The 25,972-nt window shown below is 39.2% G+C and overlaps 1 protein-coding gene across 1 annotated transcript; it reads left to right on the forward strand.

Moving 5' to 3' along the window:
- Positions 1 to 2,205: 2,205 nt before the first annotated feature.
- On the forward strand, positions 2,206 to 23,307 carry LOC146476435 (gamma-aminobutyric acid type B receptor subunit 1-like; the record flags this gene model as incomplete). The annotated part of the gene is made up of 15 exons (XM_085114633.1): positions 2,206 to 2,371; positions 3,460 to 3,755; positions 4,260 to 4,397; positions 5,919 to 6,089; positions 7,665 to 7,766; positions 7,979 to 7,992; positions 8,286 to 8,604; positions 8,998 to 9,192; positions 10,385 to 10,630; positions 11,247 to 11,310; positions 19,927 to 20,025; positions 20,693 to 20,843; positions 21,559 to 21,700; positions 22,668 to 22,775; positions 23,185 to 23,307. Coding segments are annotated over exons 2-15 (2,118 nt in total), but the record flags the coding sequence as incomplete, so codon positions are not given.
- Between the last annotated feature and the right edge of the window lie 2,665 nt (positions 23,308 to 25,972).

Raw genomic sequence — 25,972 nt, forward strand, 5'->3', positions numbered from 1 at the left:
GGACTTTCTTGAAGGAAAGTTAATTTTCTTAGTATAAAGTAAGTCTTTCCATGCACATAAAAATACGTCTTACGGATCACTGACAAAATGCAGTATCATTTAATTTGACGAGAAACTTTCATTGCACGCGAGGCAGGTGCTATACTGACTCAAAGGAGGCCGGCTAAAAGTCCCGCTGTGTTAGATGGGACTCGTTTGAATACAAACACAAAATAAGGCCCCAGGAAGTCGCGTAATGGCGGACAGATGATCCCGAAAGGCCAAGAAACAAACAGTTTGAAAATAACAAACAAAAAAATTTCATTTTCAGGATCGAAAATTTATATTGAAATACAAAAAGCAAACTTTTTTGTTTGATACAATATGACAGGATCAAGGAAGAACTTTTTCTCTAACAGTTTGAAAATAATCTTTGACCTGACAGCTGCTTGTGCATGAAAGATCCTTCGTCGTGTTTAATTGTCTCTATTCGCATGCTTCGACATTCATTCTCTCTGTTTCTATGTAAAAATAATAGTTTAAGGCAAGAGAATACGAATGTGGGGATTATAATAGCTTAGTCTTCAGTTTTCTGGTGCTATTGAAAAATACCCCACCCCCTCCTGTTGGTTTTTTACTTCGAAAGGTTGTAAACAATAATTTTCAACAAAGTAGACTTTCACTTATCAGGTTAGTGGTAAATGACATAGCCATTACGGAACTGACTTACGTAAAATTACGGTAATTTAAAAAGTTGAGCCGATCAAGGTCGACTTTTTGCATTTACGCAAGCCGTTCATTATTTAAGTGTGCTCGTCCTTCGAAGTTAACTGGTTTAAGTTACGTGAATAAAATAGGAGGTGATGTAAAACTGAGCGGTTTGCGTAAAAGTTTGAGCGCTGTTCAACTTTTTAGGTTCACAGCTATTCACACATGTCATAGTCTCTAATTTTTTTCTAATAGGTAAATAAAACCAGTTAAGATCGTGCGCACGCTTACAGTGCAAATCCACCTTTGTTTATAACGTAGATAAAATGCACGAAAACGTAAATAAATGAAGTAAGAAGCGGCTTAAACACGGCCCACATAGTCACGACGTTTAATTTCCTATGGATTTTGGAAACTGTCGGAGGTGAACTCCACGAGGAACTGTTTTCAGGCTCCGACAGAGCGACCGAAGAGAGACCTGTTGGAGAATAAAGAAGAATTTAGTACAATGTACAACGTGCAACAACGAATTCCAAGAAAAATATTTCATCTACTGAATTCGTAATTTACAAGTAATCAAAAACGTAACGTTGAGTATCCAGCCCAATATTGCTAAGCACACAGGCAGCTGTTACAACATTAGAAGAATTTAAAACTGTTTACTGATGGAATCCTTTCAGCTTCAGCCTGAGTATCGGGCTTTTCGCAGGGGAGCAGGAGGCGAGGCCCCTCCCCCCTGCCCTGAGGAAGGCTTAATATTCAGGTTGGGATCCTTTTAAGATAGTATTTGTAATTCGTGCAGTTTTGTATTGTAAATTACACCAGTGACACTTAAATACGGTACCCACTACAAAGAAACATCATTTGCGAAATCTTCTTACAAAAATCCGTAGATTACAGTAGAACCCCGCCTTACGACCACCTCGTTAACACGACCACCTCGTTATTTACTACGATTATTTTTTGCGCCCTAAACGAATTTAAAGTCCAGTCATTTCCTTAGTTTTACAACCTCATTAATCCGACCACCCCGTTATTACGACCACATTTTCACAGCCCGAAGGTGGTCGTATTAACGGGGTTCCATTGTACAAGTGGGTAGTTACAGTCGAGCAAAGAGAACACGCGAGCATGCGCAAAATGAGTAAACTGCCGCGCGAAAACCCAACACGTGGTGGGGGGTAGGTGGGGAGAAATTGATACTCATTGTAGCACTAGTCACTGACTCAATATATCTATGCAACTGGGCGCTTTCGTGTGCAACTTGTTACAAAATGATGTGCAAGCTTTCATATAGACTGATATAAAAGTCCATAGATCCAGGAGAGCTGCAATCTTGGACAGAATAAAAAAGAAATTAACCCCTCTCCCTCAAAATCAGTGATGAATTCGGACGCATAGCAAAACGCGCCATTTTTCCATCAGTCAAACTGGGGGAGGGAGGGGTGGTCTTAACGTTTTATTTGAATTGTCTAAGATTGTAGCAGTATAACATGCCAGGTGGCAGATATCGTCAGACAAATGTACACTAACTTGCCCTGACTAGCTTCCATTTTAGATTTTTTTTTCTCAAGCAAGAGTTCTTTGATTTGGTCCTTCGTGTAAGTCTGCTGGATTGTTGACAGGAAGGTGGGTTCGACTCAGACACTCTGAAGTCTCTCGTTCACGAAAAAAGTGAATAGAGGTGAGTTTGTTCAATGCGTTTTCGGCGCCTTTATTACACACTAAAACGACAGAATGAAATGGTGAGGCAGTTGTGCGTGGACTGGAGAGAATCGATACATTTAGACCTCGATCTTTTTCTTCGGTTTACCTTCCGTCCATACTGAGTCAGATTTTTCGACCAACGAAAACGGATTTTTTTTCTGAACTCTCTCAAGAGTGGATAAGGCTCCGTGCACACCCATCCAGAGATTATTTTGTAAATTTAATCCTGAGCGCTTCTTTGAAACCATTCTAAGACACGTTATTTCCTGTAACCAGAACGGCTTTTAAAAAATTACAGAAAACCAAAGAGCATTTTTATTTCCATGGTATTACTCCCAGACCGAGTGAATATTCAGCGATTAACAGTTCTTTGACAGCTGATAACACACAAACATCCGTACGTGAGTAATAACGACATTCATGTCTAAAATAAAGACCATTACGTTCATCAGTTTACTCTCGCTCTAGTCTGTACACGTCTCACTGAAAAACCACTAAATCAATAACTGATCTTTGCTAAATGTTCGTGAGGAGGATTGATTTCCTTGTAAAGGTTGAGGAATAAATCATGCGAGTTTTGTGAAGAGTAATTTTTTTTTGTTACAGAAATGGCAAAATAATAACATGTCATAATTTGTCATAATAATAATAACGATTCGTCTAGGATAAACTTTAGCTTTAACGGTGTCTGAAAGACTTGTTCGGTTAGCTGATCCTCTCCTGTCGGTTATTAATCATCTCTTTATTTATTTTCCACGTTCGCCACTGACGGGTAAACTGAGACAAGACGACATCGTTCCTATTTACCCAACCCAACCACAATTAAGAAAGAATTTAAACTAAAATCCAAACCACAATTTTTCCGTGTCACGTTCATTGAACTCATCAGCTGCGGAAATTTCATGATATTATAAATTGACATTTCGTCAGCAAAATTTTTGCTTGTGTTTTTACTGTTTAGCATTAGTACTTCAGACTTTTGATCACGTAATCAACACCATATATATACTTTAATTAATCACTGCCACAACAAATTATTCTTTTGCATCTTGCTTGTGTTTTCAGGTGGACAAAGTTGCAAGATCAGTGACCTTACACACATCATAACGAGGCTCATGTGGCGAAGCAAAATACTGAGGACTGTGTTCAGCCTTCAGCTGATTGGTCTTTTGTTCCTCACCCTCGTCCAATCAGCTACAGTAGATCTGAATGTGGGTGCATATTTTGAAATCAACACCACAAATCGCGGCTGGAACAGTGCTGGGGTTTGGCCAGCGGTTCAAATGGCTGCAGAACATGTCAATCAACGCAGTGACGTGTTGCCAGGATACAGATTAAGGCTTCTTCTCAAAGACTCCAGAGTATGTATCTATTTAAACAGCTAGCAGCAAGAAGTAGACTATTTTCCATACCGCAAATACGTGCGGTGTTGCTAAAGCCTATGTTACATTTGTAGAGATTGATTATGATTTTTCACGCAAATCTGCTACCGCAGAAATGAACGGAATACTGTTCTGTGTCATTTATTCCTATTCCAGAGGAATATTCCCAAAACAATGCGCCTTAGAATCCTTGTTGTACTATGCTAGCCGTGATCGTGGGGTCTTCAAGCAAACGTAGGCTTTTGTATTTAAATGGGTGCCAAAAAAGGAAGAGACAACTAGTTTCAAGACTCCGCCATGACATGGCTTCCTGATGCTGACGTTTTGATGTTTAGCAGATGCGTGTTTGGTAAGCCCGCAGTCGATTCGTCTGTCTACCATCTTGGACTCAGATGACGGAGTCGGAGTGTTTGATGAAGTATTTATGTGCATTGTGAATGTTTTTATCGCATTCAATCGAGTTTTTTCCTGCTTTCTTTATAGTGTTCAGATGCCTACGCAATCAAGGCCTTGATTGAGCATCTCACAGAGCACCGTACTTTCGTGGCCCTTTTAGGCCCCGGATGTTCCATTGCGACTGAGCCTGTTGCAAGCGTGGTACACTTCTGGAATCTTATGCAGGTAACATTTGCCAGAATTACACAGCGTCCAGAGGAATTATTTTCGATCCTACAAGACACATCTTACCTTGTTAATTCTAAAACATCTTAACTTTGTATTATACCGTAAAGGTTGCTAAAATGAAATCCTTCTAAGGGGCTTTTTACATGGAGGGAAGAAGATCCTAAAAGACGGATCATCCTAGCGCCATATGTTTTCTCTATTGTACTTGGCTCTAACGCTAACATCTTCCTAGAGATAGGAACTTCCTAGCTGAGAGATAGGAAGATCCTAGCACTAGGAAGATCCTAGCACCATGTAAACTACTTTCGCTCGGAAGATCCTAGTACTAGGGACAAAAAGAACAAACATGGCGGCAGCCGGGCGTTCAGCTTCTCAAGGCCGACAGTTATTCTTCTTTTCCTTCTCCACTTGGTAACCACTTCGGCCGAAATTTCTGCATGTAAAGCAAACGAAAAGTTTTTCCGCCTTCTCGGGTCTTTCTAGTGGTAGTATCTTCCTTCTTCCATGTAAACAGCCCCTGAATTGTAAACGTGTAAAAGGCAAGATATGACGTACTTACTTTTACTTACCTTGTTCCTTTCATATCAAAACACATCATTACAGTGATCCTATGTGAAAATATGGCTCATTCACTCAGTACGAATATTCTTTGCTGTCCGTTTTCTAAATTGTAACCATTTTCTGCTTCCATGTCCTTCTATATATTATAAATCCGATCTTGGTACGGTTTCCGATATGTTTAAATTAAGTCAACAATCGCTGACCGCGGGCGCAATAACCGTTGCCGTTGCCAACGGATTTTCTTCGTGCAGAGTAAAATTCAAGCTCAAGCTTTCTTTGATAACTTTGCAAGTCCACAGTACTCTGGATCGCGATATATGTAAGTAAAAATGGATGAAATCGTACCAGTCTACGAACGAGACAAGATCGAAGGATAGAGAAGGATATGGAAGGAGAAAACGGCTACAATTTAGAAACATTTTCTTTTCGCAATCTTTATTGTACAAATTAAAGACCTTTTGGAATTAACAAAAGTGAGATGTGTTTTATACGATTGAAAAGAATTCCTCTGGAACCTGTAGCATTAGGTAAATGCTTGATGACACAGAATTTTCCCAAACGATATTTTTTAACCCGGGCTATTTGGGAGACATGGAAATAGGGTAAACTTGAGGTTGTTATGCGTACTCCTTTATGAGACACATAAGAAATTATGGTTTTAGTTTAAGGAAGGAAAAATAAAAAAAGCTCAGTAGATCACAGCACCAAACCAATGAGTTTCGGATCTTTTGCAGGCCTGGAAAACTAACATACTAAGGATCGTTAATATATAATGATCGTTCGATCGTTACACATATCCGGGTGGCGAGGAAAAGAATGAATGCGGAAACGAGAAGGTACAACCAGATTAAAAGTTTTTCCAATTGGAAAACTCCAAGCGTCATATGGAGTCTCCAGAAATTACAGGGCTAACTAATCATCCAGTTCACTGGTATTCTAAAAGTATTTCATTTATAGGTTTCGTATAGTGCTGGGTCTCCGCGCCTCTCCGACAAAACACGTTACCCGAAATTCTTTCGTATTAATTTGGAGGAGACAATGTTCAATGAGGCAATCGTCGCACTTTTAAAGCGCTTTCAGTGGACTCAAGTGGCTGTCGTGAAGCAAGATGAAGGCATATTTAACGATGTAAGTAAGAACTAAGAAAACATATTTGTATCGGTGGACCGTTAAAATAATTAATGGTTCAGTTTTGTTAACAATATCCGTACTAGTGCACAGAAACAAGTATAAATTATCTTTGACTGCGGATGGCTAGGATGCAAATGGATGCCAACTTAAAAAGATAGCGAAGTTTTTTTCAAGTTCTTCCTGTGTATTTTGGAGAAATCACTAAGCTTGGTTCAAATTTGTACGATAAGCACAAGGATAAGCTCGCGACGTTCCCACATGTGAAACAAGCACAAGAAAATAAGGCATACGCAAGCGTAGTAACGTTGGACGAGATCTGGAAACTGATTCAAGATGGCGGAATCATCTTCCTTGTGCTTGTGTTTACCTCACGCCGGTTCCCACTTGTGAAGTAAGCACAAGCACAAGAAATAGAAAAAGTTTCTTTTTCTTGCGCTTATGCTTATGATTAACTCACGCTTATTTCATGCCGTTCCCACGCGATGTTTCTTGCGCTTGTGCTTGTGCTTATCTCACAAGTGGAAACCAGGCTAAAAAAGAACTTATAATAGTTTATTCTTCCTCAGTGAAATCACTTAACATTTTCTACCGGAGCCTATAGAGCAATTTCACGTTAGAGAAAAGGTTCGCTTGTCGAATATGTGCACAGTTTGCACCAAAATACAGTCAAATCTCCGTGACAATGCCCCTTTAAGATGTAACCTAATAATAATAATAATAATAATAATAATAATAATAATAATAATAATAATAATAATAATAATAATAATAATAATAATAGACTATTCCACATTTTTGGAACAGTAGTCACAGACACTCTGTCACCCAGTGTGGGCAGATTCTCAGCGAAGTAGTAGTTTATCATTGTAAGAAACCTATTCTGGTCGGTCGAAGTATTTCGCTCTCCTGAATCCTGTGCCTTGGTAAAGATTTATTTATTTACGGTATGGACGGCATTCACCGCAGATGTTCAATTCCAACTTATAATCCCAGCTTATCAGATAATTGCAAAAAAAAAAACCAAAAAAAAAAAACCCCGATATAACAAAAAAACAAACAAAACAAAAACAACAAAAAAAAAAAAAACAACAACCCTAGTCTTCCAACCAGTGTGAATTTCAGAGAAATGCATGTATAAGTCCAAAATCAGGTCTGGTTTTGGTCCAGCTTTTGATTGGTTGAAAAATCATTGGGCTGGTAGTCTAACTTAGACCATGGTTTAAGGCAATTAATTAATTGGCTTTTGTAAGTGTTTATAAGTGAGTCATTATTTTTAATTAGTGGAGTAATGTGTGTCTATTTACTGTAGCATGCCTTCTCGTTACTGTTTACAGAAGACAAAACTATTCGAGTTGGCCTCATTGAAATCGGTTTATACCGCGGTTTTGCTAAACCCCGTCTGAACTTCGTTTAATAACCATCGTTATGTTTACTCGGAGGATTTTTCTAACTGAATATTTGTTTAGCAAACTACAGAAGGAAGCAAGCGCTGAAATGATGCTAAGCAAAACTGATCTCTTCAGAGTCTCTTCAGCCATCACAAATTTAAACTGTTCTGTTTTTGTTTTTGAGGTCAACGAAGATCTTCAAGAACTGCTCAAGAAAGAAAGAATCACTCTTCTGGCAGCTAACAGCTTTGTTGACAATCCAGACAATGTTATAAAAGATTTGAAGGCATGATAAATTGTTTTAAATATTTAAGAAGCAAGAAGCAGTTTCCATGTTTTAAAAAATACGAATAGACGTTTAAAATGAGAAGAAACTTAACCGCAACCAGCCATGTGTTTCCACCAGTGCTTGGAGTCAATTAACACAACTTTTGGCACGGACTGTTTTAGCTAATACGATAGAACCACGAACATGTTTTTCTTTTATTTTTCTTTTAGAACACGAAACTAAGGCAAATTTACGTTATTTTTCAGTTTGGAATGATAAAAACACCAATGTTCATGAATCCCACGAGAAGAACCTTGCTGTTTACAACCTCGTTCCCAGGGTCTCTCTTCTTCACGTCCCAGGGAGCGAGAGAGGGGACGTGAAGAAGAGAGACCCTGGGAACGAGGTTGTGCTGTTTATTGTAACCTCGTTCCGAGGGCTTTTCAATTTACGAGGCAAAAAGCTCTGTCAGTGAGGATGTGTTTATTGGTTAACGATTGGTTAGCAGGACTGAGTCTGTCCTTTTTGTGCCGTCAGCGGCTTTTCAGTGGAAGTCGATTATATTTTTTGTTTAACAATACTACGGAATGTCGGGAAATACCGACTGGGGAGAGGGGCCCCCTTATTTTTTCTGATTGCTTTTCTTCCCCCCTCTGCCCAAATACCCTTACTATGCAGGATAGATTTAAGTTATTGTTTAGCCATGTCATTCATGAAACAGAAGAAATTATCATGTAATCCACAAAAAAGTTCATGCTGCAATCACTTTTGTTTGTCTTTTTTTGATCAGGAAAAGGACGTGCGAATCATTATTTCTCTAATGTACGAGAGTAAATGCAGAAAGCTCATGTGCTCGGTAAGAAAATGATTCTTCTCTAGTTTGATTAACTTCTGGTTTCAATATGAATGTATTGTCAATTGTATTCTCATGAAATCTCCCAGGAAAAGTTGCCTTTTCTCTCCCCATTCTTCTCTCTGGCTACCCACATTCTCGTCCCCTGTAACCTCCGATTCTCTTAGCCATCAGCCACCGGAACCTTGGCGTGTTAAGAACCAACCAGCTAGGAGACTCAGAGGATACAGGAGACAAAGAATGGGATGACTTACTATAATGTCCAGCCAGATCACACTTAAGTAAATTGACAACTTGGCGACACTAAAAATCTACTGCTAAAAATACATTAGGTTAAAAAGTATGGAATTTCGCAATGCAAATACTAAACTGCATGGTTTTTCTTGATTGTTGAAGGCCTTTAAGAATAACTTCTATGGTCCCCATCTGGTTTGGATGTTACGAGGATGGTATACAGAACAGTGGTGGAACAAAACAACGCCTAATGTGGACTGCAGTGCGGATGAAATTAAACAGGCTGCTGGAAGCTATTTAGGTGTAGAAGAAATTATTTTTAGCACGACTCCAAATACGTCAACAGTTGCTGGTCTGGTAAGGTTATCGGTTTTATGGTGGCTTTTCTAAACTGGTTCTCAGTCACAAGAACCGCATGCCAAAAAGCGCGCGTAAAGAACTAACCAATCACCGCACAATGAAAAACATGTTGCAACCGGTAAGATGCGTGGACAGTCGGTTCTTAGCCGATGCAAAGCGTGGGAAAACATGCTGCAACCCGGGTGATATGCGTGCGCGGTCGGTTCTTAGCCGATGCAAAGCGCGGGAAAACATGTAACCTGAGCAAATGTGAGAAAACTGATACAACCATTGCCAAGCACGACAACAACAACACCGCAAAACAATAACAATCGGTCTGCACGTGTGAGTTTAATTTTGGTACATAACTTTGCCGTCCTCTGCAAAAAACAACAACAACAACAACAACGTGAAATGAAGAAATTTAAGATTTTGTTCAGTGTCTGAGTCTTTCAACTCTCTTTTTCAACTTGAACGCCACTCGTACCGACATGGTTCCTGGGAAATTCGCCGTTTTTATACAATGAACTAATAGGGAGCTTAAGCAACGACGACGGCGTCTTTATCGACAACGCCACAAAACAATAGGTTTAATGAGCAAAAACAATCGCTCTACACGTACGTTTTACATTTTGGTACATTTCTTTGCCGTCCTCTGCAAAACAACAACGTGAAATGACCAAATTCCAGGTTTTTTGGAGAACGTGAGCAAACGACGGTGAATTTTTCATTTTCTTTCTTAACTTGAACGCTACTCCTACCAATTTGGTTCCTGGATAGTTCGCCGTTTCTCTATAAGTTGAGCGAGTTGAAATAATCGCGAAGTAGCACAAATGAAATAAAGTTATATTTTCAGGTGACGTTTTCGCCGCCCTTGCAGTCGTCGCTGCTTAAGCTCCCTATTTTCAAGTGACGTTTTCGCTGCCGTTGCCGTCGTCGCAATGTCAGACGTGCGATAGGAGACGTCGGGCGCGTCGAACACCGTTAAATTGTGTTTCTTGATGCTGTTATTGTTTTTCCTTTGATATTCTTAACAGAGAGTGTGTTTGTTCCCATTTCCCAGAAAATGTGTTTGTTCCCATTTAGTTGTGAGCCATGTTCCATGATCGTCAACCCCAGGACAGAGAACAAACGTCTTAAAGACGAACTCGACAGTTTGATCAGTTTGTTTTTAATATAAAATTAAAACGTAAATTTTCTCTTTTCTTAGACCGCTAATCATCTTGACCAGCTATATAAATCCAGATGCCAGAACTTGTCGGAAAGAGAAAACAGTTACGCACCGTACGGTTACGACGCCATTTGGATTGTTACCCTCGCTCTTAATCATTCCATGGCCCTGCTTGCTAAAGATAACCTAACGCTGTCCAACTTCTCTTACGAAGGTGAACACGGTCGGCAGGTGGGGAACGTAATGTCCGAGTCAGTATCCAGTGTCAGGTTTCATGGAATGTCGGTGAGTTTTAAAGGGAACCTCCACTCTGACAACAAATTGACGGTAAATTGTTGGAAATAGTGTCTAAATTCTAAATTTTAGTTTAAAAAATAGAAGTGACATTCAAGTGTGCTAAAAATTAGATATGATTATCGCCTACTTTCGATTTTAATTTTATTTGAATTTTCACGTCAGAAGCCTGGTTTTCACTTGGACATAAGCATAAGCAGAAGCAGAAGCACAAACGTCGTTTTAACAAGTGAGAACACCTGCTACATAGGCATAAGCATAAACACAAGAACAGGGGCGACATAAGCACAAGTACAAGGTAGTCAACCACTTCGTCCACCATCTTGCTTAACAGTGAGGGGAGCTGGTATCGAGAGCTCTGTCAAAAAATGTTTTTTCTGCGCGTGCGTCTGTTCTGTTGCTTATGTAGCTAGTGTTCTCACTTGCTTATCTTTTTGCCTATGCTTATGTCCTAGTGAAAACCAGCCTTGACTGGGCACATGGTCGTCGACCTAGAGCCAACGTTGCGGAAGCCATTGAGGAGATTGTTACGCAGGTTACCGATACTTTTCAGAAAAAAAAAAAAACGATCATGCGACACCCTCTGAAACTTATTTCCCTCTTGCAGGGTTATGTGCAGTTTAATAAGAAAGGTGAAAGAAAAAACAAGATATGGATTGAGCAAATGCAAGGTGGGAAACAATTATATTTCATGTGTTGGTTCTATTCTCCTTGTTTGTTTTTTGGGGGAAAGACTGACAACCAGTCAAGGGTAAGGTTTTATTTGGCTGCGAGGGTGCTTCTCAAATCCGCCTAAAGATGGCAAGTTCAAACTGAAGTAGCTAAAAAACCCCGCCACTCTTGTGGAATTCCCGAAAAGCTCTGTTAAGTTCTATTAAGTGAGGCGGCGTGGCCCAGCGGTCAGGGGGCGGACTTGAAATCCGGAGGTCCCGGGGTTCAAGTTCGGTTCCAAGTTCAACTCCTCGGCCACATTTGTAAATAGCAAGCTGGTCTGCCTCCTGCCAGTTGGAATTTTTTACCTGTTATTTTTAATTTGGATTATTTGTTTTCTGCTATTTGAGTGGAAGCCTATAAACTAGCTTCGGCGGCTAAGTGAATTCCTGGCTACCATTTAGCCGATTAACATCTCTTTTTACCGTATTGCAAACGAGGTTTCACAGTCACGCCTGCAGACAGGAATGTTTTTCTTGGCTTTATAGGCAGAAATGTTTATGTAATAAGGAAAAGCTGAGTAGAATCAGCCTACTTTTTACAATATTCACAAGCTGCTCTTTTTCGGGAAACAGCTGTAACAACTTAGGTCAGAAAAAAGTTGAAGTTCAAGACATCAAACTGAACCATACCTGCGGAACAGTCAATGGTCAGCTGATGACGGTCGCAATTGTTGAAATGTGTTTTTTCTGATAAAAACTACAAAATGCTCTTTCTCTTCTAAGGTAATCACTACTCTTCTCAGGACTATTTAAACCTTTTGTGGAATAAAACTGCGATAAATACGCGTCGGGAACAGGGATGGCATAGGGGTGTAGCATGTAGACAGCTCCTCTCCCAACCTTCCCCTCAACCCTTTCTGATCAATATTTTCTGTAGTTGTCGTCATCGATGTACTTTGAAACCTGACTCGTCCCCAGTCGTCTCTTTATGATCTCGTACGGTCGAGAGGGGACTAGGACGGCAACGCAACGGAGGGGACGATGGGAAGAAGTAAGAGAGAAAGGAGAGACGACTACTTCCTCCTTAAGAGGAAAATGCAAGACCTGTTATTCCATATTTTAATAAAAGAGGATGATTATGTTGGCATTCCTACTCTTATCTCTGAGTTTTCAAAACTGAAAGTTGCAACATGATCGTAATTAAATCAATCTATTTAGAGTATAGCAGTTTATATTTCTTTTCTTCATATGTTCACTTCTTTTCTTTTCTTTCTTTTTCGTATGGCTCACTGACAAATTGTACATAGATTTCTGTAAACTGTAATTAATTCTTGTAAATTAGTCTTCTCACTACCCGCCTAGATTAGCTCTGGCTACTTGCGGGTTAGTGTTGTCTTTGAATTTTATGTTTAACATTTTTGAATAAACTTGAAACTTGAACTTGAACCTTCCCATCTTCCCCCGTGCGCATCTCCCTCGCGTTTCTCCCGTTAAAAAAGAGAGGCGAGTGGGGTCGAGTCAGCTTAAATACTGTCGCTGGTTTTTGTCCTTTCTTAAACTTAAGTATTTCGATTGTCCGTTTTTCCTACTTTTGTGACCTTATTCTCAAAATCCAATTCATTCGGAATGACGTGGAGGATGTGCGTCGATTGATGAAGGTTCGCTCATTTTTGGTTTGTTGGCTTCAGTTTATCCATCCAGTGTTTCATTCAATAAATCCAGCATTTGTTATGACGTTAAGCATTTATTGAATTTCCACCAAGTCGTAATTAGCACATTAAATTTTACAATTACATTAAGTGATCTATGTACTTGGCCAGGATCTTGTTACATAAGACATTTGTAACATTTCCACGGAATTAAATGTCTATAAATTCTCGATAACTAAACAAAAGTGAAAGTTTTTTGTTGCCATCAATTTTATACAATCATTTACCAAAGCTACAAAAGTAACATGTAATGTTATCACATACCGCTACGACTAAATTAAAATCAGAAATAAAATGGGAAAATAGACAAGAAAACACAAGAAGTTGTATATAGTAGCCTCGCGAGAACGCTTTTCCTAGAATTAGTTTATCCTTGTTATTCTTCAGACACATTTAAATGCTAATGAGGTTTCTCCATTTCTTTAAAAACACCAAGCCCCACAAATTTTGTTGTTGTCTTGTTTCAAATGATACAAAAGAATCATTTAAAAGAGCCGCGCACCATCATTGAAACTTAAAGGAGCGCTGTTACAGCGATTTTGCTGTATTTTGGTTAAAAGTGCTCAAATATTGACGAAAAACCTTTGGCTAACATGAAACCGCTGTTAGAACACCGGGAAGAAAATATTGAGGATTTCTCCAAAGAAGACTGAATAACTTAATATAATCAGTTTTTATCGACTTCTCTAAAATACACAAGAAGAACTTTAAAAACTGGCCAATTTTTTCAAGCTGCAATCCATTTCCATCCTAGCCACCGTAACCAAAAATAATTAGCATTAGTTGCTGTGCACTAGTAGGGATATTGTTAACAAAACTGAACCATTATTTTAACGATTCCACCGATTCAAATATGTTTTTTGGCCACTCAAAGATGGGTGACACTGCCCTTTTAATTGGGAGACAAAATAAATAACGCAGAATAGTGAAACGTCACAAAAACGAAGCGTTCATTGGCAATCACCCCTAAAGTAAAATGAAGATACGAGATATGTTATTCTTTTTATTTACATGACCTGGAGGGGAAGTTCATCCTGTATTTGCTGGGAAAAAGTGAAACCAAGGCTCTTTTGAACCCTGGCATTCTAATGGTGTATATAATGGGGTTCACGAGAGAGTTTGCAGACATTAAAGCCTTCCGTGCAAAAAGTAAACGTACTGTTGTAAAAATGACTCTATTCAGGTAAAACAAACTTAACAGAGTCCATCGTAGCCACATGAGTAAAGATACCAAACATTGTGCAGGTCAGTTTTTTCTCTCTCTTGGCTGCTCTATGGTGCCGAGGACGCGCCCCACAGCACCGGCCTGACATTTTTAAAGTAATGGAGGCGTAACATACACATATCACAAACAGACAAAGTAAGATGACCGAAATCCATATCCTTTTCGTTATCCTGTTTTTAAATATTTGCAGCCAAACAGTAAGTGACATCAACAAAGCTGTGACCCAAATGAGAGTAATAATTAAGCCATAAACCCATCCTCTGATGACACGATGTCTGAATGGACGAAATGTTGCGTGGATCCGATCTAAAGAGATCACAGTGATGTTTAGAAACGAAGCGAAAGGAAACAGTGTATACACGATTGCGATGATCCAAAAGTAGCAATAATGCGCTCCATAAAAACCAAAATCCATGACTGCTTGCGAAAATCCTCCACATAACATATTTGCGACTGCCAAGTTGATAACCAAGAAGTACAAACTGCAGTTACGAAGTCTTCTGCTTTTTATAAAAACAATTATCGTAACTAGATTGAGTGTTTCTATAGAAACAGACTCGGTGAAGTACATTAAGAGCCAGGCAATGCAGTCATATGATGAGAATGTCATCTCGGAACACCCTTCCTTATTTGGAGGTGAGGATCGCCTACCTGTGGATAAAATGAAGGATTTTTGTCAGTCACTTCTACCTAATTTCATTTTCAAAAGCAAAAATTCGAAATTCATCATCAGATCATCAAGGGCTGCTATCACTAACGTCAATTGTCCTCTCTTAAAGAAGCCACTCCATGTATGTTAATCAGAGTGAGGCTGCTAAAAGGTTTCAACAAGCCTTTCTCTGATAATTAGCAATAAAAACAAAATTATGAATTCAAATCTCTTGAAGGTTGCTCTACCGCGAACGTGCCACGACAAAACAAAAAATATTAAAATTGCGAGACACGTAAAAAGTTTCTGTTCAAAGACGTTCAGCTATATTCAAATACTCTGGAAAAAGGTCAGTTTGTTCCTGTAGCGTACGGCCATTAGGGAACAGTCGACACATCTTTACAGCAATCGGTTTCTTTAAAAAAAAAATGTCTGTTCAATCTAGTGCCACTTTTGCTTTCAAGGGAAATTGAACGACCTTACAGAAATTCTGTCGCAAAACTACTGTATTATCACTAATTAGGACGCCTTCATCCCGTTCAAGTTTGAACAACTGCTCTATCCCAAATGTGCTGCCACCTTTCCTCTACACTGCTTCCCAGTATGGCGAAAAAAGCTTTGCCATGGCGTGAGCTTGGTCGAATTCAAATCTCTTGAAGGTTGCTCTACCGCGAACGTGCAGGAAAATGATAACCCGAAGCCTTTCTGGAATTTTGTCAAGTCCAAGAGAAGAGGCACTAATAATCTCATCTCTCTGAATGTAGATGGATCTGTTCTGACAGACGACTCCAGTATTGCTCAAAGTATGAACTCATATTTTTCCTCGGTGTTTACCACCGAAGATCATGTAAACTTTCCCACACAGGATTGTACTTGTGACAAGAAGCTTGCGAGAATTGATTGTTCTGTAAATGAGGTTAAACGCCACCTTCTAAAACTCAAGCCCAACAAGTCCCCTGGGCCTGACCATATCGCTCCATGCATTTTGAAATCGTGTGCACTGGAATTAGCACCTTCGTTGACGCATATGATAAACAAACCGTTCTCTGTTGGCCTTCTACCTGATGAATGGAAACATGCAGAAATCACACCTCTACATAAGAAAGGTTCTAAATCTTCGAGGGAAAACTACCGTCCAATTTCCCTTACTTCAATTGCTTGTAAGATCGGTGAAAAAATTGTTTTTGATAGGATGATTAAGTTTTGGCGCGAAATTGACCTTATCAACAACAACCAATTCGGTTTTTTAAGAGGAAGATCCACTGCAACTCAATTATTATCAACTTTTAATGATTGGGCAAAATCTCGAAATTTATCCACTCCTACCGATGTCATCTTTCTTGATCTTGCCAAAGCTTTTGACAGCGTTCCTCATGAGCGGTTGCTTTTAAAATTGAAAAGTAACGGCATTGACGGTTCTCTACTCAACTGGCTCAGACATTTTTTGGTGGGGCGCAAACAACGTGTAGTCGTTAGGGGATCTTGTTCTGACTGGTCGTGTGTTACCTCCGGAACTCCACAGGGGACCATCCTTGGGCCTTTATTGTTCCTCCTATATATCAATGACATAACTGAATGCATATCATCTACCGTTAAACTTTATGCAGACGACACGAAGATCTACAGAGAGATAATTGATCCGATTATTGACTGTCAGATTCTTCAGGATGATCTCAACAACCTTAGCGAGTGGGCTCGCAAATGGCAGCTTCGTTTTAACGCGGATAAATGTGAATCTATGCGAATTACGCATTCCCGAGATAGGTCAGAAACCAATTATTTCTTAGAAAAGCCCCTGAAAGACGTACATAATTTTAAAGATCTCGGTGTTACAATAACTAAAGATCTCTCATGGGGTAATCATATTGGTATTACTGTGAACAAAGCGAACAAAGTCTTAGGTTCCATTAAACGCTCGGTAGGCACCGCCGACACTAATGTCTTCTCTCTGTTGTACAAATCCCTTGTTCGGCCAATATTGGAATACGCGGTACCTGTCTGGTGTCCTTACCTTGTTAAGGACATCCATGCCCTCGAGAATGTACAGCGAAGAGCATCAAGACTTGCTTTAAACCAACGCAAAGGACAAATGTCCTATGAAGACCGATGCAAATTACTAAAATGGCCTACTCTTTCCGACCGTAGAACTTTTTTATCTTTAATTGAATGTTATAAGATAGTTTTTGGATTTTATCATTGAAAATTTGAAGACTTTTATGATTTCGCCACAACTCGGTCTACAAGGGCAAATCATCAATACAAGCTCTATGTGAAACCAGCACGACTTAATGTCTGGGTCAATTCCAAAAGCGATCATCCCCCCTCCCGGGCAAACCCCCGGGCATTTGACTTTTTTAAAAATGCCTGATCAAATTCCCCGCTATGTGGGCCGATTTCTAGGTCAAATGCCCCACTGGTTGGGGCTGAAAAGTCATCGTGTTGGTTTTTAGCTCTATTTATATAAAAATCAACGAAATTGATAACTTCCGCAATTTTATATAATATCTGGTATTGACGACAGAATTATTAACGAAATATCCTCATAAAGTACGGCACATTAGGATTAAAACCGAAGCCCGAACAAAAATTACACATCAATGCATCATCATCCAAAATCGTTATGTACTTGTCGATTTTATAGTTTCGAAGGATTCGACTAGACTCTTAGTGCATAGCTAACGCTTTTTTGTGCTGAACGCTTCATTAGTGTAGTGTGCTTGCTCCCGATAATTTTACGCCGCGATAATTTTAAGATTACGCTTTAGATTACTAAAGATTAGCTAAAGAAAGGCTTCACAGCTTTAATACCTTTTGATACAAATTCTTTGAATGTTGACGCTAAAACAACTTTCCTCACGTCCTTCTGAAAATTCCAAACCTTGTATAATGGCATATTTCCAAATATTTTAATACGCTGGAGCTCGCATATATCAACATAAATTTTGTCGAAAACCACGAGGAGTTGTGACATATTACATGGAGTACAAATCATTTTTAAACGCGACCGCTGACCAGCATTTTGTCGACGGGTCAAATGCCCGATGGGTCGGGTTTCTATTCGCGTCAAATGCCCCACTATGTGGAGCCGAACAGGGGTCAAATGCCCGGGGGTTGCCCGGGGGGGGGGGATGATCGCGCTTGGAATTGACTGATACATAACTGTTATAAACATTCTTTTTTCGTTGAACTGTGAAACTCTAGAATGAACTACCTGGCGATATAGTGGAAGCTGATAGCTTTAAGCATTTTAAATCTAAGCTCAAAATGTATTTGAATATTTGACTCTAAAGATCTCGATTTATGTATACTTATTTTTGTTTTTCTTTTATTTGAGGGAGTTTTCGCATAGGGCTAACCTCCAAACTTCCTTTTCTAGAAGTACTTTTCTTCTTAGTTTTATCTGTATATATAGTCTGCTTCTGGAATAAATAAAGTATGTATGTATGTATGTATGTATGTATGTATGTATGTATGAAGAAGAGAAGAAACTGACAAAAAAATCCTTAACCTCGCGGAAAATGTTTTAGAGCCTTTTACAGCCGCTTCTATATCAAGAATTGATTGAGGGAATGTATGCATCAACGAAATTCATTGGCTTAATGTTACATCTTGGCTATTTACAGACCTCCAGTTGTTTGAAAATTGTCGCTTTTATTCAAAATTTTGCGCTGGTAAAAATATTAATTAAAAAATTTCAGTTAATTGCGAACCATGAACTGAATTTGATATAGGTCTCGTCTAATTATCAGAAGAAATTTTTTACCGTTTTTTTGTTCACGAATTATGTAAATAAGACAATTTTAATTTTGCTGAAATCAGTTAAGTTTTTATCTTTAAACGCACTTTTCATCCCAAAGGCCCCTAGCCTGCGAACGCAGACGTATTTCCGTGAAGCGACAGCCGGAAATACGTCTGCGTTCGCAGGCTAAAAGGCCCCGACATCGAAACGTTTAAATATCGTTGATCACCTGAGGCGCCATCCATACTAATGCGTTTTCGTTTGAAAACGCATACTTTTTGATACGTTTTCGTCTATCGTCCACCAAAAACGCTGATGCCGGAAAACGTGGAGTCGATTTTAAATGTGAAGGCTTTTGAAAACGCATCCTTTTGAAAGCACTTCGTTTTTAGAGTGGACAGGTGAAGACGAAAACTTTGGCTCCACTCCAAATCTTAGCATCTACAGATGTACAACTCCAGGTCCTAGTCGTCTTTATCTTTTTTTTGGGTTTTTTACCGAGCGTGGACAGGTGAAAACGATACGAAAACGCTAATGTGGACGAAAAAAATTGCTATACAGAACATGAAAATGGAAACTTAAAGAACTGCATCAGTGTGGACGGGGACTGAGCAGCTGTAAAATAAACAATACGGAGTGTGTTAGAAGGAAAGTCGGTCATGCACAGTATAGCATGACCTGACATTTTATGGTGTTGACAGCAACATTAAACTGGACACTATCTACGACATTTCTTTCCACTCACCGCATTTCCTTAATATACCTCACACAATATTACTGCCCGAAGCAGGTTTCGCAACTGTCTTCATCGCGGACGACTTTTTAATTGAAAATGCGAAGAAAAGTGAAATAAAAGTTGTCGTTGTTTTTTTTGTTGAGGCAAGCCTCTGCAGACACGACAAGGTGACTCGGGTGAAGACTTTCTCCAAGAAAGTCTTCGCCCGAGTCAGCCGACCGTCCCTCTTCTTCAAATTAACAATAAGTATAATAATTATTTCTATTTATTAGCCACGGTGGTACAAATTGGCTTATAGACAGAAGTGTTTTACTGGAAAATACACCACTCGTAAAATTCATACGAAACTACATCCGGGACTCGAGTGACGTATATTTCATATCCTCACTAGTGAAGGCATTGATGACGCCATTTCCCGCTTTTTTACGGTTGTTTGTGCAAACAGTCACTTAAAAATGGCGAGTGATATCATTATTTATATAATAAAAAGAAAACTACACGGTGGTGCGAAAATGTTTACCGCCTGAAATAAAATTCATATCTTCGCCGCCGTCGTGCAATATCCTCTATTTCCAGGTGTAAAGGAAGTCAGAGTGGGGATGTTCGATCCGTTGCTATTCAGCAGTGATGCCGATGGGATAACGATGTTTCCAAACAAGAGTTTTCAGTGGCCAGGTGTGCAAATAAAACTACAGTTCGTTAGTTTGTTTGAAAGAGTCTGTCAGTCATCCAGTCAGTCAGTCAGTCAGTCAGTCAGTCAGTCAATAGAGTTTATTACCTCTTTGGTCTGTCGCTCCATCCGTCCCTCGGTCATTCAGTAAGTCAGTGAGTCAGTGAGTCAGTGAGTCAGTGAGTCAGTGAGTCAGTGAGTCAGTCAGTTAGTGAGTCAGTCAGCCAGTCAGTCAGTGAGTCAGTCAGCCAGTCAGTGAGCCAGTGAGTCAGTCAGTGAGTCAGTGAGTCAGTGAGTCAGTGAGTCAGTCAGTCAGTCAGTCAGTCAGTCAGTTAAACAGTCAGTTAGCCAGCTAGTCAGTCCGTCAATCAGCCAGTGTTTAAACCAGCCAACCAACCAGCTCAGTCCGTAAGTCAGTTAGATAGTCAGTCAATTTAGTACTTTATTACTAAATAGATTTGCCGGCTGCAATAGTCAGTTAACATAACCGTTAGGAAGACAAACTAATCAGGTTTATAGCTAGTGGTCTGTCTGTTAGTTGGTTGGTCCATCCATGGCCACTACGACAAAGCTTTCGTAGTCACCCACTATAGCACGTCAGCAAAAAAAAAAAAAAAAAAAAAAAAAAATGCTACAAATGAAAAGTGACATTGCTTTTGGTTTACTTCACAGATGATAAGCTCCCAACTGACCACTTGATCAAGAAATACAGCTGGCAGCGTATCAAAAAGTCTTTGTTCATCATCTTAGTATCTGTGTCCTTCGTAGGGATTATAGTGGCCATTGGTTTTCTGATTTTTAACATAAAAAATAGAGCTTCAAGGTAAGCTTCTCCTTCTGATGTAGTGTGAGCAAAACGACTTTTTTGCGCAAGTACTTAAGTACAAGCAACTAATAATAATAAATGATCTCTTTATTAAAATATTCCAAGGAAAATCGATATCCGCAAGTTAAAAGTAGAAAAAGGAATAGTTAAAAAACTATTTACAATTCAATAGTGATTGAAAAAAGGGTATCTCGAAGCACAACAGAGCTATTTTCAAGCACAATATTTTTAAAAAAACAATAATATCAAATTTAAAAAAAGATCAAAAGTCATTCATGTGACCAATCATACACTAAAATGAGAAAAATTCAGAAACCCCTATTAATCAATCCATAATAAAGTATCTATAGCAGTTTAGCGAAGTCCTGCTTGGCCCTTTTCTATTTCTAAATCCCTGTTCTTAACGTCTAAGTTCCTCCTTCTCGGGGTTCTCGATCCCCTTAGGCATAGGAGCGCGCTCCGCAAAATACAACCAAGTACAATAAGTACAAGCAATTTGTTTTTTCTCTCGAGCTTAGTATTTGCGTCGCTGAGACTTACGCCCCACTGGGAGTTAAAAGGACAAGTACATGAGATACCATATGCATCGAGATGCTTTTTCCTCGCACCATATGGCGTATTTCCTGCGTAATTCCTTTTCTCTCGAGTACCTTTTGATAGAAGATAACTTTACCGATAGGTGAATTGTATTTTGTTTAATTTTCAATTCCAGTTACATCAGAATGTCTTCACCGAATATTAACAACATCATGGTGGTGGGTTGCATAGTGTGCTACGCATGTGTCTTTCTGCTTGGAGCAGATTTCTTGCTAGAGCCCTCTTCGCAAATTGAGCTGCACTCAACACTTTGTAAGGTATATCATAATGAATGAATGATAACTTTATTTTGTGTTAATATACAAGACTAGCCGAAGGAAAAAAATCCTTCTACTAATAGACCCTTCTCCAAAATGGCGGCCGCATATTCAAATAAGTTAAAATTAAAAACGTATACCAGCACTAGAAAGAGTACTTTTACTTTAGTAACTCTGCAAAGTTTCAGCATATCAGGTTTAATATCAGCTGAGAAAATGTAAGTTGAAAAATGAAAAATTTACAGACGTTTGTATGACTGGGGGTATGACGTATACCCCCAGTCATACAAACGTCTGCAAATTTGTCAAATTTTCATCTTACATTTCCTAAGCTGATGTAACATCTAATATGCTGAAACTTTGCAAGGTTACTAAAGTAAAGGTGCTGTTTCCAGTGCTGGTATCAGTTGCCACCATTTTGGAGAAGGGTCTATTGAGGACACAAAAGAAATGAAATGGATTAAAAAAATTAAAAAGTCAAAAATTATATACTTCACTTTCTTCAGATGCAAACGCTTTTTAGTCGACTGTCAAAAGAAAGCATAAGCTGTTTCCTGTGCTCTGTGATAATTCAACAAAGCTGGTGTCATAATATGTGTCCCTTCAACTATCAAGAGGAAAACTAACACCAATCATGGTACTGTTGCAAGTTTTCCCGCGCTTTGCATATGTTGCACCGTTTTATCTTTGAATTCTGATTGGCTCTGGCTTTGTGGCTGGTGAGATGTGATTACTCTTGTCTAGGTTTTACGATAGACGTTCAAGCACTGATCAAACTCTACGCTATTAAATTTTTTATATTAAAGGATAACATATTGATACCGTGACATTATCTACCATGTCTTGAATTCTGACCTTCTGTTGCCCAAGCTTGCCAAATACGTAGGACGATAGCCACAGAGGTAGAGAGAAAAAGACGCTACTGTTTTCATTGGGTTAAACTGACTTCTTCTTCATCTGTTTCCAGGTCCGTCTCTGGATGATGTGCGTCGGGTTTACTATAGCTTATGGTGCCATGTTTGTGAAAACATGGAGAGTTTATAGAATTTTCACCAACACTCAGATGAGAAAAGAGGTAACTTAGAATCATTATTCTTCCTTTCTTTATCATCATCAATACCCATGTATTATGAAGCTAACGTCTTTTAAACTGGGGGCAATTTGTTTCATTTACGACTGAGGGACTTTGCACAAAACTTGGACCGCTTGGACACCATCCCGTGTAACAGCGTGTACCCTTCCCACTCCGTGCAACAAAGTATATCCTCCCCACCTCGTACAACTGCGTATAGTCTACAAATCTGTTTTGAATTTGGTTTGAGACGTAAATTAGGCGCACAAGAATCTTCGATTACCTAATGACACTGTTTTATGATTTTTCCAAAAATTAACTTAACTTGAATAACATTTTCAGCGATCGACACGTGTTCCCTACATATCGATGCCTTTTTGTTGTGTTTACTTTCATCTGTTTTTATTTCCAGCTCGGTGGCCTTCATGACCGTCATCTCGTTGGAATGCTTCTCGTACTCGTTTTGTGGGACTTGTTGTATCTATCTGTTTGGCAGTCAATCTCTCCTCTCACCACTGAGATTAAAGAACTTGCAGTAAGTCTTGGCACACTTACTGAATAGCACTTTAAGAAATACTGAAAACACGCTAACTCTTCCACAACTCCTATCCGCACTGATTATTTAAAGAAACGCCGATTCTCATACAGTGGAGCTCAGTTGTAGAACAGTTTACCAATAGAAAGTAGTAGGTTATGAGTGGAATTAAGCCCCGTTAGTGTCGAGGTAAGGTCGAGGTGTCGAGGTAAATCATTGATATGCATAAGCGTCGAGTCCATGACGTCACCTATTGTTATAACCTAGGGAAAAAATGCCTTCCTGCATACTAATGAAGTGTCGAGGTTTACTAATGAGCGTCACTCTTGCACAAAGGAAACAATAGACATGCCCAGGCTTGCCCGCTCTATTCCCACCCTGATTGGATCTTAAGATTTGTATGGCCGGTTTGAATAAAAGCGCGCTTTCTCTTGGTAGCGTCACTCTTGCAATCGCTTTGCTGGGAAAACTTTTTTTCGATTTTTAAAACGTTAGTACCGTTGAAAATGGCTTTTTTCACAAACGTTGTTGATCTTCAAGCTGCCTTGAGCGCTTGTTTAACTGTCCGCGACTGGGAGGTGTTGTTTGAAGCCCCGTTTGCTGGGAAAATTTATCTCCGATATTTCAGGTTATTCGTGACGATTATCGATCATTACCGTCAAAAAACAAAACACACACACACATATATACACAAAGTGGCGCTGAAAACTCTATATTTCAAGTTTGTTTGACTATTACAAGACCGTTTTCTCCTATCTATCTCGAGGAAATAAAAAACTATTAAAGTCACGCACCGTTAGTCAGTTAATTATGCGGATCCACGAGTCTTAAGTTGCATACAAATTAGTTCAGTTCTGCTGGAAAAACCCAAGGGAGTATCTTGACGCATTAGTATATAATCAATTTTATATAACTTAACAAGGATCAATTAAAACACGCGACTTATAATTGCTAGCAATAGAACCAGACAAGAGATACCGTTTAAAAAACTTTATTAAAAAACAATGAGGAAAAAGAGTCAAATACTCAGCGATTTGAAAGGAAAAGGAATGAAAATGAATCATTTGACTGACTATTACAAATCCGTTTTTTCCGTTTTATTTCGAGGAATAATAAATATTCCTTCCGTGTCTACACAATTTTCCTATGGCCTCTAAGCCAAGAGTTCGACTTTCTTTGTTTCTTGCGGTTTGCCTTGTTCTTTGAAGTCGGTCTTTTAGTTTTTGCTTTAAAAGAGGCCTCATTTCTCCGCTGTCTTGACAGTTCGTACACCGTTTCTTGTGTCTGTGCTGGATTGTGAAAGTGATTTTTTCCGGATTTATCCGCTTCACTTTCGTAAACGACGACTTTAACTTTAGGTTGCAGTTTCGCCTCTTGTAAATACTGTCTTCGCTGTATGTGCCCTAACTGATGAACATCCGCGAGATGGTTAGCTAATCTGACAAGGTATTTAGCCCCGCACGATGGAATCGGACAGTTTCTGCAAACTCTCTTGTAAACCATGTTGACAGTTTGGTGACTGAACACAAATGACATCTTTTTCGCAAATAGTCAGGTTATATAGAGTGTCAGAAGGGCCAAACACAGACCAGAAAGGCCATAACCAGGCCAAACACAGGCCTGAAAGGCCATAACCAGGCCTGAAAGGCCAAAACAACGCCAAAAGGGACAAAAGGAGACAAACGGGCCATTTGTAGTTATATGCTTTTATTATTATTATTATTATTATTATTATTATTATTAGTAGTAGTAGTAGTAGTAGTAGTAGTAGTAGTAGTAGTATTTTTCTCAGACACACGCGTGGGTGTCGCGCGTCGCTAGTCACGCAACAGCTCTCAACTTTGGAATCATCATCTTTATTTAAAAGTGTCATCACAAATAACAGTGTTTAATTAAAAAGTTTTGATCTTGCTTTAGTAATTTGTATTTCAAATTTCAGATTTTTTTTAAATTTTTGTACAAGTTTACCGATTATTGTTATTATTTTCAAGTCATCAATCAACACACTTAAAGTTTGCTTGTTTACAGTTTTATTGAAATGCAACAATACAAAGATCCAGGAAATAAAAAAAATCCATAACAGTCATAGTAGGTTTAGTCTTGATCTTGTGGAATGGGCTACTTTTCGTACAATCGATTGAGTAAGAATTTCCGCTTATCGATAGCAAGTTCCGTCGATTCCAACCAATCAAATCCTTCTGTGTCTTTAAGCTCTTTTTGAGTTTCCATCACTTTTTTGAAGGTGGGATCTTTTTTCATTGCACGCATCCATTGTAGATTCTCTAAGAGCACTTTTCTCAGCTCTTTTCTGTAAACAGGAACGAGAGCGTTTACGGCTTTACTACGAGCCACATCTTCTGAATCGCCGTTTTCTTGGTATTGATTGATCAAAGCGTTAAGCTGGGTCTTGTGGCGGTTCTCGGCTTCATCAAGAATGCGTGACCACGGCTCTAAGTTTTCTGTTTCTTCTTCTTGGAAGACTCCGTTCCTTGACTAGAAACTTCGCTTTCTTGGGAGAAATCGCTTTCTTGGGAGAAATCGCTTTCTTCATTGTCTTCATCATTTCCAGCACCTTGTTGCAGGTATAAGGTATAGTTTGTGCTCGTCATCTTTGGTTTGAACCGCACGCCTTCTGACAGGAAACTAAACTTCAGAAAGTAACGCG

This window comes from Pavona decussata, unplaced genomic scaffold (assembly GCF_977016875.1).
Source record: "Pavona decussata unplaced genomic scaffold, jaPavDecu1.1 SCAFFOLD_77, whole genome shotgun sequence".
In the NCBI taxonomy this organism is placed as follows: Eukaryota; Metazoa; Cnidaria; class Anthozoa; order Scleractinia; family Agariciidae; genus Pavona; species Pavona decussata.